Consider the following 15,116-nt stretch of genomic DNA (forward strand, 5'->3'; position numbering starts at 1 on the left):
CAGGTCTCACCACATTCACTTCCAGGAGACCCCTGCCTTGACTTCCCCCCGAGGAGGGGAGGCCCCCTCTTTGGGTCAGTCTTGGCAGGTTTAAGCAGCCCAGTTGACACCGGGGCAGGACACTTCAGGGCCCGCCAGGAAAAGAACTGTGAGCCTCCTCCACGCGTCTCCTGTCGAAAGTCCAGTGGCAGGAAACGATCCTTGCTGGGGATCCTAACACGCATGCAGCCCGTCACTTCCTAGATGCTCCGCATGTCATCTCTGGATTGAGGCAGGCCTTTGGAGAACCCAGTCATGGACCACTTGCCTTGGCCCCAGAACTCCTTCCCTGAAACATGCCTTATCATAACCACCTCGCCATTGAGGGCAGTTAAGAAGTTATCCTAACAAGTCATCCTTCAAAGCCTGCCAGTGTGTTTGCACAGCACGCGGAGGATGTCATCTGCTGAAGGTCACTCTGTGTTCTCTATGGTTTGTTGCACATGAATTTCTTTCAAACTTAGGCTGTGTTTCTCCCAAGGGGGCATATTTTTTATTCCATGGGAAATGGGCAAAGTATACCTGATCCTATTTTCCTTATTGCTTTGGTGGCAACGGACCTCAAAGCCATGATTTTAGTTCTGTTTTCAGTAATTATTTAGGGTCTATGGCCAAGATGCTCCATTGCAAGGGGGAAGGCCGTGCATATGAGAATGAACACGTGTCTTCTGCCACTCCCTCTGGGCTAGAATTGAGTGTGTTGGTGACAAAAAAAAAAGAAAGCAAGCAAGCTTGAGAACCTCCACCTTCTAACCATTGTAGCTTTTACTGTGTTTCTATTTTTAACTAAATAACTACATCTATGTATTCCTTTCCTTTTTCTTTTCTTTTATTGTATTGAATATACTATTTAAAAACCCTTCAAATTTGTTGTGGAAGAAGTTATACTACAAATAGAAATAGAAAAAGAAAGAAAGGGAGGAAATAAATCACTTTTCCAAGCTATTTCTGGAGAAGGGACTATGTCACCACTTTGGCAGGCATATTTGCTAAATCATTACCTACACCAAGAAAATGATTTATGCAACACTCCAGGGGTTTCCATGGCTAATAACGTCTGGAAACCTCCAATCTCTGGGACCTGGCCTCTGATGCACCCACAGCACTAACCAATATCCGCAGTTGGCTCACTGGCACTTCTTTTCACCCATAGCTCTTTCCACCCCTGCCAAGGGCCTGGCAGCCAAACTTCAGAAGGAGTCGTGCAAGGACAGTGTGAGGTTCCCTGGGCTCAGGCCTTCCATGCACCAGATTAGGAAGAGTTCGTGGTACGCTCTCCTCAAGGTGGAGAGCAGGCGCATGTGCATCCAGGTGAGAGCAGCGCTGGGATGTGCGTGAGAAAGCCTCCATGCTGTAGGTTCCTGTTGTCACCCCCCACCATGAGGCTGGAGGATTGGGTTGAGCTGTTGCCACCCTCCCTGCCTGTGCCCGGGGCAGGCATGATGCTTTAATGCTTTAATTCCAGCCCTCTTTCTCGCTGAGTCTGGACGCAGCTTCTGAGTCATTCTGTGCACAGGCAGGAGTGGAGCTGGCAGGTGAGAACAAAGCCACCTGCCTGAGCCCAGCGGTGCTGTTCCCGTGCCCTGCAAAGGGATGTCAAGCTGTTCTCCTTTTCCACAGGTACAGAGCCAGGCTTCTTAACTGTCTATATGGGCTTGGGCTGCCTTGTTTTTAGGCTGGAGCCTGAATGTTCTTTTCTTTTTTTTTTAATTTTTTATTTTTTTATTATCATTACTTTTAATGCATTTTTAAAATTGTGAACTTTAACATATATACATAACAGTGATAACTTTCAAAGTAGGATTTAACAAGTAGACAGAGAGCAAATTCCAAAGAATATTATGGGTCACAGTTTCACAATTTCAGTTCTATCCATTATTGTAAAATATAACATATATACAGAAAAGTGTTAACTTTTGAAGTACAGCTCAACAGGCAGTTATATAGGTAATTTCAAAAATTGTTATGGGTTACAGTTCCACAGTTTCAATTCTTTCCTTACTGTGAAATACACGATATATAAAGAAAGGTGAAAACTTCCAAAGCACAATTCAATGAATAGCTATAGAGCAAATGTCAAAGAATGCTATAGGTTACAGTTCCCCCATTTCAGTTATTTCCTTCTAGCTATTCTAATACCTGAGCATGTAAATATATATATATATATATTTATAGTTTCAGTATTCATAATCCCTTGTTAAATCCTATCTTGTCTGTTGCTACCCGTTCGTCTCATTGAATCTCTTTCTCCATCTTCAGGGGAGTCTAGGCAGTGAGCACCCTAACTTGTTCATATAGAAAGGGGGTGTCGACAGTATGGGGAAGGGGCTGCATCTGACAGTTGCTGAACATTCTTTTCAGGCCTCCTGCTGAAGAGCTAGTGTCCAGGACACTGAGGGGTGAGCTGGTTGGTGCATGGCTGGCATTGAGCTTAGAAATGGAATCTCTTGGCTTGCAGCTTTGTTCCAAGCATCAGTAGGAAACTGGGGGTGACAGAGAAGTCTGCCCCTGGGGGGGGGGCAAAAGAGAGGATGGGGAGACTGCACCCTGCCTGCCCCAGTGTCTGAGTTCACCAAGCCTGGGAGGGCAACGAGGACACAGTGAGCCTGGAATCGGCAGCCAGGAGGCAGCTACCTGGGCAAGTACCTTCCAGCTTGGTGGACTCTGAGGTCCTCTTCTCCTAAAGCCACAGGGAGGAGCAGGTGTCTCAGGCTGAGTCCATGCTTCGGACAAAGGGAGAATCTCACAACTGTGACCACTTGGACTGGTTTGATTATAAAGCACCAAAGGCGCAGCTCAGCACCATAAATATGCAGGATAGAGACGGTGGGCATGCAGCCGAGACGAAAAACAATTAAGCAGGGGCCATGCCCCACCCCCTCGGACCGCCCCTAGGAACGCGTTCTTCTTCTAGAATTCAGAAGCATGGGGTTCCCTAGAAGGAGGCTCATGCCAGCTCGTCTGGGGGCCACAGAGGAGCACATCTCATATCCCACAACAAGAGGGGTATTAGTAGTCTCCAATTGGGGTCCCCCCAGCCTTCCAGACAAATGGATTTAGAAAAGGCTCCCAAACCCTAACATGTCATTCAGTAGAGGAGCTACTGCGTGGTATTTAGGCCTGGAGACCAAAATAACGCCCACATCCATGACACCTCAGTTCATGCAACTGCATCCAAAACACACAAAACAGGTTTATGCCACACGACACCAGCAAATCACAGAGATATGCACTGGTACCAGAGAAAGCAGCAGACTCAGGGCCAAGCAAAGAATCTGCAGGAGCAGGACACAGAGCACAACCCGAAAGGGATGGTCCTGGCTGTTGCACCAGGTGTGCAGGTGGCCGGCTGGAGACCCCCGGGGAATCCAAGTCCCAGACCTCAGCAGACTTTTATAGCTGCCCTCGGGACGCCCCCACCGGTGAGACCAAATCCACCTGATCTGGAACTGGGAAAGGCTGCTCCTTAAGTCTTCCAAAGGCTGGGGTCCCTGAAAGAGGACCTTTCTCTTTTTAACGATAAAAGCCACTGCTTTTTGGCTACCTCCCGTGAGCCAGGGTGTGTAAATACATTGTCCGCTGCTGGAAGTGCTTAGATACATATATATACATAAAACAGATGAGAAAACTGAGGTTCAGAGAAATGGAGGGGCTTGTCCAGAGCCACATGGCAAGTTTAGCTAAGATAGCACAGAAGTCCTTGTTCTTTCTAGAATCTCAAGGTGCCCATGGCTGAATGGCAGTGGCAGCAGCCACAAAACCATTGGGCATTCCTCACTCTCTCAATACCCACTGGAGTTGCCCTGTGATGCAAAAGGGTCTCCCCTTCTTCGCCTCCCTTGCCTCATCCCCTAGGGAAAAGAAATCCCCTTGAAAACCCTCCTGAGTACAAACGTCCCTCTCTGCAAAGGGCAAAAGTGCCTTCCCCATGCCCAGGCAGGCAGAGAGTTTCCTTAGTTCTAGGACACTCAGTGCATTGTGGTGTTTCCTCGAAGGCCTGCAGAGAAGGTTTTCTTACCCTTATAGTGGGCCCTTCTTTTGAATTTGGGGGCTGGGGGTTCTCTCAGTCCTCGTCGGCAGCCGAGCCCCACCTGGAGCACGGGTAGACGCAGCCCCTGCACAGGACCAGCAAGCCCAGCATGGCGTGGCTGAGCATCAGGACCCCCACCACGAACAGGTACAGGGTTTTATCGCAGTAATTTTGAGGCTGCTGGAAAGGGGGGATGAAATCAGGCAGGAAAACTGAAAAGATCCAGTAATTTCCCAGGATGAGCCAGAGGAAGAGGAAGAGGCTGAGGAGGAGGTGGAGGTAGTATTTGTGGGCATTCTGCCTCCAGGGATATTCGTCATCGTCATCGTCATCGATCACCACCGCTTTGGACAGCAGCCGCCGCACCCTGGTGGAGTCGCACAGCAGAAGGGACACCTGGGTGGGGTGGGAGGCTGGGGTGGGAGGGAGGGCAGCAAAGGAGAGACAGATGATGAATCGTGTGCACACCAGAAGTGCAAATGCTGTCAAAGAACAACATTTAATTCCAAAGAATGGGGACTGGCATGAATGAAGATCTAGGTCCTTGGAGGAGATTGAGTTGGGTTGGACCAGGGATTCGTTAACAAACATCTTGGCACCTAATGTTTCACCATGGTCTTGGTTTCCTTCAACACCCTTGGTATCCTCGGCTCCAATGACTCCTCCCCTGGTTCTTTTGAGCCACCTCCTCCCCTCCTATGTCCACATCCTGGACATGATCCAGCCTTCTCACTCCCTTAACAACATTCAGCCTCACAGACTTCTGGGTCTTTTGGAGCTTCTGTTTTCTCCCAAACTCTCAGGTTCCCCCATTCTCTCTCTTGCCTGGAGTCTCATCTCTCACCCAACCCATCCTGGGGCCCATAGTTATCTTTCTGTATGATTCTCTCCAGCCTCCTTGATCCCTTGCACCCCAGTCCTTCCACCAAACCCTCTGGACAGAACTCCAAACCCAGGTCCATCTCAACCTCTGCCATCAGGGTCCACTGGCTCCCCAATCATCCAGTTGGGGACCATGACAAAGTCAGTTTTCCAGCTTCAGCTGGGCCCTCAGCAGCTCCCATCAGTTCTTTTCCTTCTTGTTGAATAGTTCCTTCTCCCACTCCCTGAAAAGAACACTCTAAGTGTTCACTTGAGGATACTTCAACACCGATCCCAAGCGCCCTCAGACCCTTCTCAGCAGGCAACCTTGCTTCCTAGTTCATTTAGCAAGCAGACTCACAAGTATGAATTTTCTTCCACTCCCTACTTCTCTACCTGTAATTCCCTCCTATACCCCACTCTCAACTTTGATCTTTCTGTTGGTTTCAGAAGGTGAGGAACATCATATCCATCATCCTCTCCCAGGATCTTGCTATGTCATCCAGCTCCTCTCCTACAGGTCCTACCTTCCCCCATTACTGGTTCCTTTCTTGGCCTATAAGCATCCTCAAGTATTATGCAAACACAAAATCCTGGACTCTCCTCTGGCCTACCCCCATGCTCTCTCCTCCCAGGTGCATCAGCCTTACTGAAGAAGTGGTCCACAGCTCCTGTCTTCTTTCCTCACCACCCCATTAAAATAGGTCTTCCCAGAGTCCCTGATCAACTCCCTGTTTCAGAGTGCGTTCTCCACAGGGCCTTGTACCACGTTTGACACTACTGACCATTTCTTCTCTTTTGAAACTCTCGACTCCCTCGACTTTCAAGACACTATATTTTCCTGGTGCTCCTTCCTTTTTTTTTTTTTTTTTTTTTGTCTTAAGCTACCATTTCTTCAGTATCCACTTTGCATCAGACACTGTAAAGAGTGTTTTGGGTCAGTTGTCCTATTTAAAGCCATTCCCCACTTTAAAAACAAAGGAATGGGGGATCAGAGAAGTTAAGGAGCTCAGCCAAGCTCACGTGTGGAAAAAGAGGAAGGCCCAGAGTACAAAGCCAGATATGTCTTCAGCCAAAGCTGGTGCTTTCCAAAGAGCCATTCTGCACCCCTGCCTCTCCCTTTGGCTTCTCTCCATGTAGACCCTCAGATGTTGCCTGGGCTTTGTCCTTGGCCATGATGTTCTTATTCTGCATCCTCCCTGAGTGACCCCACCCACTCCCAATGCTGTAGCCCCCTCTCAGAATGTACCCCCAAACTTCAGTATCATGTTCAGCTGGGCAACTCCACTGGATATCCTCAGGGCCCTCAAGCTCAGTGTGCTGCAAACACAACTCATCATCCTCCATATTCCTCTCATTTGGCAACATCACCCAAGCCAAATCCTCCTCACCCCGTAAAGCCAGTCGGCCAGCATGCTGGCTGCACCTCCAGTAATTCCTCACCCACACCCCTTCTTCTCCACCCACGGAACGTCAGAGCAGGGTGCGGATGTGTTTGGTTCCACACAGTACAGAGCCCCAGCACACGTGTGGGGCTTGGTCCACCCCAGGTGCCCTGCACCTGGAGCTCCAGCAGCAAGGAGCTGCTTCTTACTTCTCAGTGCATGCTGGGTGGGCTCTCAGGCCAGTCTACCTTCTCTGCCTGGAACCCCTCTGCTCCCCACCCTGAATTTTTCAAGCATCCAGAAAGATGCAGCCTCTTCAGGAAGGGTTCCTGGGGCTCTCGGGGCTGGGCTAGGGATCTCTCTTCTTGGTTTCCATGGGTCTCACAATGTACAATAATGATCTGTTTATGAGCCACTTGCCAAAGGGACTGGGGCTCCAGCAAGATAAGAACTAAAATCTGACCTTTGATCTTGGAAACAGGGAGGCCGTTGGTGACCTTGATAAGCATTTTCAGCAGAGTTGTGGGGTGGAAGCCAGATTTCAGAGGAGCGAATGGGAGGAAAGGGGTGGGAAGGTCAGTGTAGACAAGGCTTAAGAAAGGTGAACAAATAAATGCAAGAAAGAAAGATGCCTGAGGAGGGAGAAAGGCACTCAGGAGGTATTTCTGTGTGCAAAGATGCACCACTGAAAATGTTGACTAGAGAAAATGTTGGAAAGTTTCCTTCCTCTCATCCTTGAGACCAGGTGTAGAGAGTTGGGGGCAGTTGGGCCTCGGCCCTGAGTCCCTCCTAGTGAAACTGTGCATGTGTGTGCTTGCATGTGTGAGTGCGTGTGTGCCTGTGTACACCATGCACTCACTCAGGTATGTCACCTGGTGTCCCCAGCTACCTCCCACTCTTCTAGACTCGCAGATTCTAGGTAAGAGTGAGCAAAGGCTGGCGTGGCCTGGGAGCTCCACCTGCTTTGAGCACAGAGGAAGCCTCAATGTGGTTATACTCTTCCTGCCCCAGACCCTTCCCCTTTCCTTCCTGCCCCTGAGCTTTGCTCACTCACATTGCCACATGCACTTGCTCATTCCCTCTGACCTGGGGTCCCGAGCACAGCCCCCTGCATTGCCTTCACACCCTCGGTGCTGGTTTGAATTTATTATGTATCCCAGAAAAACCATGTTCTTTTGACCCCCTCTTGTGGGGGCAGATCATTTGTGGGTGGGATCTTTTGATTAGGTTGTTTCCATGGAGATGTGATCCACCCAGTTGTGGGAGGAACCTTATGATTAGATTATTTCCATGGAGACATGACCCCGCCCATTCAAGGTGGGTCTTAATTAGAGAACCCTAAGAGAGCTCTCAGAGAGAGGAAGAGCTCAGAGCCGACACAGACCCAGATGTTTGGAGATGCAGACGGAAAGACATCTGGAGGTGCTAAGCTAAGAGATGAAGCCCAGAATTTGCCATGCAGAAGCTAAGAGAGGACCCCCAGATGCTTAGAGAGAATTGCCCTGGGAGAAACAAGCAAGAACATGCAGGAGCAGAGAGAGAAGCTAAGACAGAAGCCCAGAGACATTTTGGAGAAAGCAACAGAAACCAGAAGCTAAACCCAGAAGAGGAGCAGCAGACACCAGCCATGTGCCTTGCCATGTGACAGAGGAACCCCAGATGCCATCAGCCTTTCTTCAGAGAAGGTGTCCTCTTGTTGATGCCTTAGTGTGGACACTTTTATGGCCTTAGAGCTGTAAATTTGTAACCTAATAAACCTGCTTTATAAAATCCAATCCATTTCTGGTATTTTGCATAACGGCAGCTTTAGCAAACTGGGACAGAGGGTATCCCTAGAACCAAGCTGGCTTGTGACAGCATCACATGGGCCAAACAGAATTAACTGCATTGATTGGTCATGAGCTGCCCTAATTGTACAGGAGATTGATTGTAATTAATTATACACATTTAACTGGTTCATGAACAAATGGTGAAAAGGTCAGAAAGCAGCCATGTAAAACAAGCAGGACTCGGGTCAATTTATATCTCCTTTTCCTTCTGCAAAGACTACATTGAAGCTATCACAGAAAGGAAGGAATAAGAGATGGAAACACTGACATTTACTGAGTGCTAGGTGCTGTGCTGGACTTTTACACTGAATTGTCCCCCAAACTTTTGAGGAAAGGGATGATGTTCCCATTTCCACTGAAGATTCTGAGGCTCAGAGATATTACTATGATCAGAGAGTCCTAAGCAAGAACATAACGTGCTCATTTCCTTAGATGCTGCTATGCATAAATGTCCTTTACAGCTTATTAACTAGTGCATGCAGACGGAGATGTTAAATTTTACACCGATACGTTCTCTTTAAAATCGGGCAGTGTGGATCCGAGGGCCTGTCCCGTGTCTGCGGGTCCAGCTGCGCCCGCCCTCTGAGGGCAGCATGCCCGCTGTTGTCCCAGTGCCCGGCTCTCGGGAGTCATGGACGCCGGCTCCTGAAGTGGCCGAGAGCGCCCCGAGACTCTACAAGCACCAGTGTGTGCCCCTCTGTGCTCGGCACACAGGGCACAGGGGCGAGTGATCAGGCGTGCTGCCAACCTCCCGGAGCTGAGTCCTCGCTGCAGGCCTGGGCAAGGGGCCTGGGGCAGCCGTGGACTCTGGGGGTGTGGAGCGCGTGCTTCTGAGTTAAACAGACCCACTCGAATCCTGGCTCAAGGCCCGTCTCCTCCTTTCTACAGTGGCACTGGGGACGCACTGATTTTGTTCTCAGGATTAAATGAGGTGCTGCATGGAAGTTGCTTAGCTGGAGCCCGATGCAGTCAGGGCCCAGTGAATGCCGGCAAATTCTACAACCAGGGCCTGACTGCCGCTCTCACTATTGCCTGGCCTCATACAGCAGCCACTCTGCGAGGCCCAGGTTACAACCCAGGAGCTAAGAACAGACATGGACAGGAACAGTTCAAACACACAGCAAACGCTACAGTGGCTATAATAAAAATAACTAAAGGGAGCACTTAGAAGGAAAGATCTTTAAAGAGAAAGCAGCAGCAGACTGAAGTTTGAGTCTAGGAATAAATATTTGCAAATGTGCTTGGGGGATAGGGGGTGAGAACATCATGGAGAAGGAGAGGGACTCTACAACCTGCAGGTGTTCTCTTTTCTTTTAAAGTCCTCTGGAGATGGAGATAGAAAGATATTCAGAGATGCTGAGACTCCAAGCCCAGAGTTTGCCCTGGAGAAGCTAAGTGAGAACCCACAGATGCTTAAAGAGAAAGCCACTGAAACCAGAAGCTAAACCTGAGAAAGAAGGTTCAGCAGAGCCAAGAGAAGCTAAGAGAGATGCTTGGACAGAAACACCCTGGGAGAAACAAGCAGAGAAGCTGAGAGAGACAGAAGCTGAGAGATATTTTGGAGACAGCCATTGGAACCAGAACCAGGAGAGAAGATAAGATATGTAATCCAGAGTTTGCCCCTGGGAGAAGCAAGGAAGATCCAAAGAGCTGAGAGAAGCTAAGAGAGACAGAAGACCAGAGATTCTGAAAACAAATCCTGGGAGAGAAGGACCATCAGACATCACCACATGTCTTCCATGTGACAGAGGAACCCCGGATGCCATCAGCCTTTCTTCAGTGAAGGTATCCTTCACTGATGCCTTAGTCTGACACATGGACACCCACCCAAATCAAGATGGCAAAGTAAGAAGCTTCCGGGCTCCATCTCCACACAGAAGATGGGGAGAACAACCAGCAATAACTGGCAGAAATGCTTTTCTAAAAAACCTTTAAAAGACTGCAGTAATAAGAAGAGTACTGAATCAAGAAGCAGGCCACTTGATAGCAGTAGGATCTCCCAGCACCCTGGCCCTCACCGCTTGGCACAGAGCCAGCCCACACGCCCAGTGTGGGTCCCAGGCCCTGGTTCCAGAAGAAGCAGAGAGTCCCTTGTGCACTTCCCAAGAGAATGTCTGTCTGGCCCAATCTGGTGGCTCATGTAGAAGGTGGCTCACCAAGCTCACAGAAGGCTGCAGGAGAGCAGTGAAGTTGTAATGCCTGGGGCATGGATTGCTGACTGTGGGAAATATGGAGCAGTGCCTGGGGCTGCAAGGAAACTCCTAGGGAAGAGGAGACATTTGCACCACTGTAAACAGGGGAATTCCTCAACCCAGGACAAGAAGCACACACAGAAAGGACCAGGGAGGCTCCTACGCTTTGGCCTGGAGCTGTTCTCTAAACTCATTGTACTGATAAGCCCTGAAGGAGAGGAGTCACACAGGTTAATCTGCAAAACTGTGAAAGGTGTTTTCTGTTTTTCCTTCTTTCCTTTTCCTTTCTTTCTTTCTTTCTTTCTTTTTTTTTTTTTTGTTTTTGTTTTTGTTTTTGTTTTTGTTTTTGTTGTTGTTGTTGTTAGCTCCTGGCATTCAAGGATCACTCTGTCATAAGACAAGCTTGACACAAAACTCAAGGAACAAATGCCTCAGGGTCTAAATTCCAGTGACAACACATTAAAATATCACAGCATCCAGGTTTTAATAAACATTACAAAGCATACAAAGAAATGGTAAGCAATAGGCCAGGCAAAAAAGAAGATTAAAGCAGTAGAAACCAAAAGTAAGGAGAACCAGACTTGGGGATATTCCAAAGACTTTTTAAAAATGGTCTCAAATATGCTCAAAGAGCTAAAGGAAAATGTAGACAAAGAACTACAGGAAATCAGGAAATGATAGGTGAACACCAAGAGAATATCAGTAGAGAGATGGAAATTATGACAAGGCACCAAACAGAGCTGAAGACCACAATAACAGAAATTAAAAATTCCCTAGAGCAGTTAGAAAGCAGACTGGAGCTGGCAGAAGGAAGAAACTACTTGAAGATAGGACAATTGAAATCATCCGGTTTCAGGAGCAGAAAGAAAAAAGAATGAAGAAAAGTGAACAGAGCCTGAGGAACCTGTGGGACACTGTCAAGTATTCCAATATACTTATTGTGGGAATCCCAGAAGGAGACGAAAGAAAGGGGCAGAGAGAAAATTCAAAGAAATAATGGTTGAAAACTTCCCAGATTTAACTGAAGACAGGAATATACACATCCAAGATGCTTAACAAACTCTAAGCAGAATAAACCCAAATAGATTCAACTCCATGTCATGTTATAATCAAACTGTGAAATGCCAAAGATAAAGAATTCTGAAAACTACAAAAGAGAAATCATGTGTCACATAAAAGGGAGCCTCGATAAGATTAAATTCCAATTTCTCATCAGAAACCATGGAGGCACGAAAGCAGTGGGATGGCATACTAAAAGTGCTAAAGCAAAAAACTGCTAACCAATAATTCTATATTTGGCAAAATTGTCTTTTAACAATGAGAGATTCCCAGATAAACAAAAACTGAGGGACTTGTCACCACTAGAACAGCCCTATAAAAGATGCTAAAGGGATTCTGCAGGCTGAAGGAAAGGAGAATAGACAATAGATTAAAGTTGTGTTAAAGATAATGACATGGGTAAACATAAATACCAGGACTGTTGTACTTTTTATTTGTAACTCCACTTTTTTTATTTCCTATAGGATCTAAAGGCAAACACATAAAAAATGAAATGATAAATCAGTGGTTTTGGACTCATAATGTATAAATATGTAATTTGTGACTACATAAAGATGGGAGGGATGGAGGGGTACAGGAACAGCTTAAATATGTTATTAAAGTTAAGTTGGTATCAAAGCAAACAAGATTGTTATAGATTTAAGATGTTAAATTTAAGCCCCATAGTAACCACAAAGAAAATATCAGAGAATATCCAAACTGATAGAGACAGAATGTAGGGTACAGGTTACCAGGGGTGGGGGGCAGGGGCAATGGAGCAGTAATGCAAAATGAGTGTGGGGTTCTGTTTAGGGTGAAGGGAAAACTCTGGTAATGGATGTGGTGAGGGCACTGCAACATTGTGAATGTGATTAATCCCACTGAATGGTATGCTTGGGAGTGGTTGAGATGGGAAGACTTATGTTGTATATATGCTTCTACAATTAAGAAAAAGAGAAAGAAAAACCAAAGAGATAATGAAATTAAATGCAATACATGTTACTGGATAGGATCTAAGAATGGAGGAGAAAAGTCTCAAAACGACATTGTTGGAATATAAGAAAAAACTGGAATATAGATCGTAAGCTTTTTATCAACATTAAATTTCTTGCACTGTATAATTGTACTCGAGTGAATGTCCTTGTTCTTGGAGACTGTACATGGAAGTGTGTGGTCAAGAAGTAAGAAGTAAAAAAAAAAAAAAGAAGTAAGAAGTGTGCAACCTGCTCACAGATGTTCAGAAAATAGACATGTTGATAGATAATTAGATAGATGTTAGACAGATAAGTGATAGATGATGGATGGATGGAAAGATGGATAGATAGACAGAGATGGATGCAATGATATGCAAAGGTAGTAAAATGTCTTACCAGTGAATCTGGCTATCTTGGGGGACAGGGGTATGTTGGAGTGCTCTGTATAGGGTTTGTATTTTTTTTGTACAGATTTTTTTAATTGAGATTGTTCACATACCATACAATTATCCAAAGATCCAAAGTGTACAATCAACTGCCCATGGTGCCATCATACTGCTGTGCATCCATCACCACAATAATTTTTTTTTCAATTTTTGGAGCATTTTCATTACTCCAGAAAAGAAATAAAGACACACAAAAAAAGGAAACTCAAATCCTCCCATACCCCTAACCGCCCCCCTCCATTACTGATTCATAGTATTGGTATAATACATTTGTTACTGTTGATGAAAGAATGTTAAAATACTACTAACTGTAGTACATAGTTTGCAATAGGTATATTTTTTTTCCTATATGCCCCTCTATTATTAACTTCTGGTTATAGTGTCATACCTTTGTTCCCGTTCATGAGAGATTTCTAATATTTGTACACTTAACCATAGACATTATCCACCAAAATATTCACTGTTTTCTACATTCCCATCTTTTGACCTCCAACTTTCCTACTGGTGACATATGTGACTGTGAGCTTCCCCTTTCCACTATATTCACACACCATTCAGCACTGTTACTTATTCTCACAATGTGATACCATCACCTCTGTCCATTTCCAAATGTTTAAGTTCACCCTAGTTGAACATTCTGCTCATAATAAGCAACCGCTCCCCATTCTTGAGCCTCGTTCTATATCCTGGTAACTTGCATTTCATGTCTGTTATAATTAGTTCCTATCAGTGAGACCCTGGAATATTTGTCCTTATGTGTCTGTCTTATTTCACTCAATATAGTGCCCTCAAGTTTTCTTCATCAGCCCACTTTTTTAAAGACGGTTTTGTTCACCCACCATACATTCCATCCTAAGTAAACAATCAATGGCTCCCTGTGCAGTCATGTATTTATGCATTCACCACCATCACCACTATCTACATAAGGACATCTCCATTTCTTCAACAAAGGAGGAGGGATAGTCAAAGAAGGTAGAGAGATGAGAAAAAGAAAAAAAGAGAGAAACAAAACAAAACAAAGCATGACAGCTAGGAAGCACCAAAAGGAAAGACAGCATTAAACTAAAATAGAATAAAGAGTCAGACAACAACACCAATGCCAAGAGTCCCATACTTTTCCCTTATGTCCCCTCCCCATATACATTTAGCTTTGGTATATTGCCTATGTTGTATTAAAGGAAGCATAATACACTGTTTCTGTTAACTATTGTCTCTAGTTTGCAATGATTGTATTTTTTCCCCAATCCCACCCAATTTTTAACACCTTGCAATCTTGACATTCATTTGTTCTATCTCATGTAAAAATGTATTTGTACCTTTTATTACAACCATTGAGCACCCTAGATTTCACTGAGTTATACTGCCCCAGTCTTTAACTTTCCTCTTTCCTTCTGGTGTCCCACATGCTCCTAACCTTCCTCTTTCAACAATACTCACGGTCATCTTTGTTCAGTGTACTTACATTGCTGTGCTACTGTCTCCCAAAACTGTGTTCCAAACCTCTCACTCCTGTTTTTCCTTTCTGTCTGTAGTGTTCTCTTTAGTGTTTCCTGTAGAGCAGGTATCTTGCTCACAAACTCTGTCATTGTCTGTCTGTTAGAGAATATTTTAAGCTCTCCCTCATATTTGAAGGATAGTTTTGCCGGATACAGGATTCTTGGTTGGTGGTTCTTCTCTTTCAGTATCTTAATATATCACCCCACTTCCTTCTTGCCTCCATGGTTTCCATTGAGAAATCCACACATCATCTTATCAAGTTTCCTTTGTATGTGATGGATCGCTTTTCTCTTGCTGCTTTCAGGATTCTCTCTTTATCTTTGATGTTTGATAATCTGATTATTAAATGCCTTGGTGTAGGCCTATTCAGATCTATTCTGTTTGGGGTATGCTGTGCTTCTTGGATCTGTAATTTTATTTCTTTCATAAGAGATGGGAAGTTTTCTTGATTATTTCCTCTATTATTGCTTCTGCCCCTTTCCTTTCTCCTCTCCTTCTGGGACACCCATGACATGTACATTCCTGCATTTCATTTTGTCTTTAAGTTCCCTGAGATGTTGCTTGTATTTTTTCATTTTTTTCTCTATCTGTTCTTTTGTGTATAGGCTTTCAGGTGCCTTGTTCTCCAGTTCCTGAGTGTTTTCTTCTGTCTTGAGATCTGCTGTTGTTTGTCTCCATTGTGTCTTTCATCTCTCCTGTTGTGCCTTTCATTTCCATAGATTGTGCCAGTTGGTTTTTTGAACTTCTGATTTCTACCCTATGTACGCCAAGTATTTTCATTATACGCTTTATTTCTTTTGCCATATATCCCCCAAGTTTTTTTAA

At 45.5% G+C, this 15,116-nt stretch overlaps 1 protein-coding gene across 1 annotated transcript in view; it reads right to left on the bottom strand.

Moving 5' to 3' along the window:
* Nucleotides 1-4,102: 4,102 nt before the first annotated feature.
* TMEM272 (transmembrane protein 272) overlaps nucleotides 4,103-15,116 on the bottom strand; it is a 40,069-nt gene continuing 29,055 nt past the window's right edge. Inside the window, exon 5 of the mRNA XM_037799940.1 lies at nucleotides 4,103-4,465. Within this exon, the coding sequence (XP_037655868.1) occupies nucleotides 4,103-4,465 (363 nt within the window). The remainder of the gene's footprint in view (nucleotides 4,466-15,116) is intronic.

This window comes from Choloepus didactylus, chromosome 12 (genome assembly GCF_015220235.1).
Source record: "Choloepus didactylus isolate mChoDid1 chromosome 12, mChoDid1.pri, whole genome shotgun sequence".
Lineage (NCBI taxonomy): Eukaryota > Metazoa > Chordata > Mammalia > Pilosa > Megalonychidae > Choloepus > Choloepus didactylus.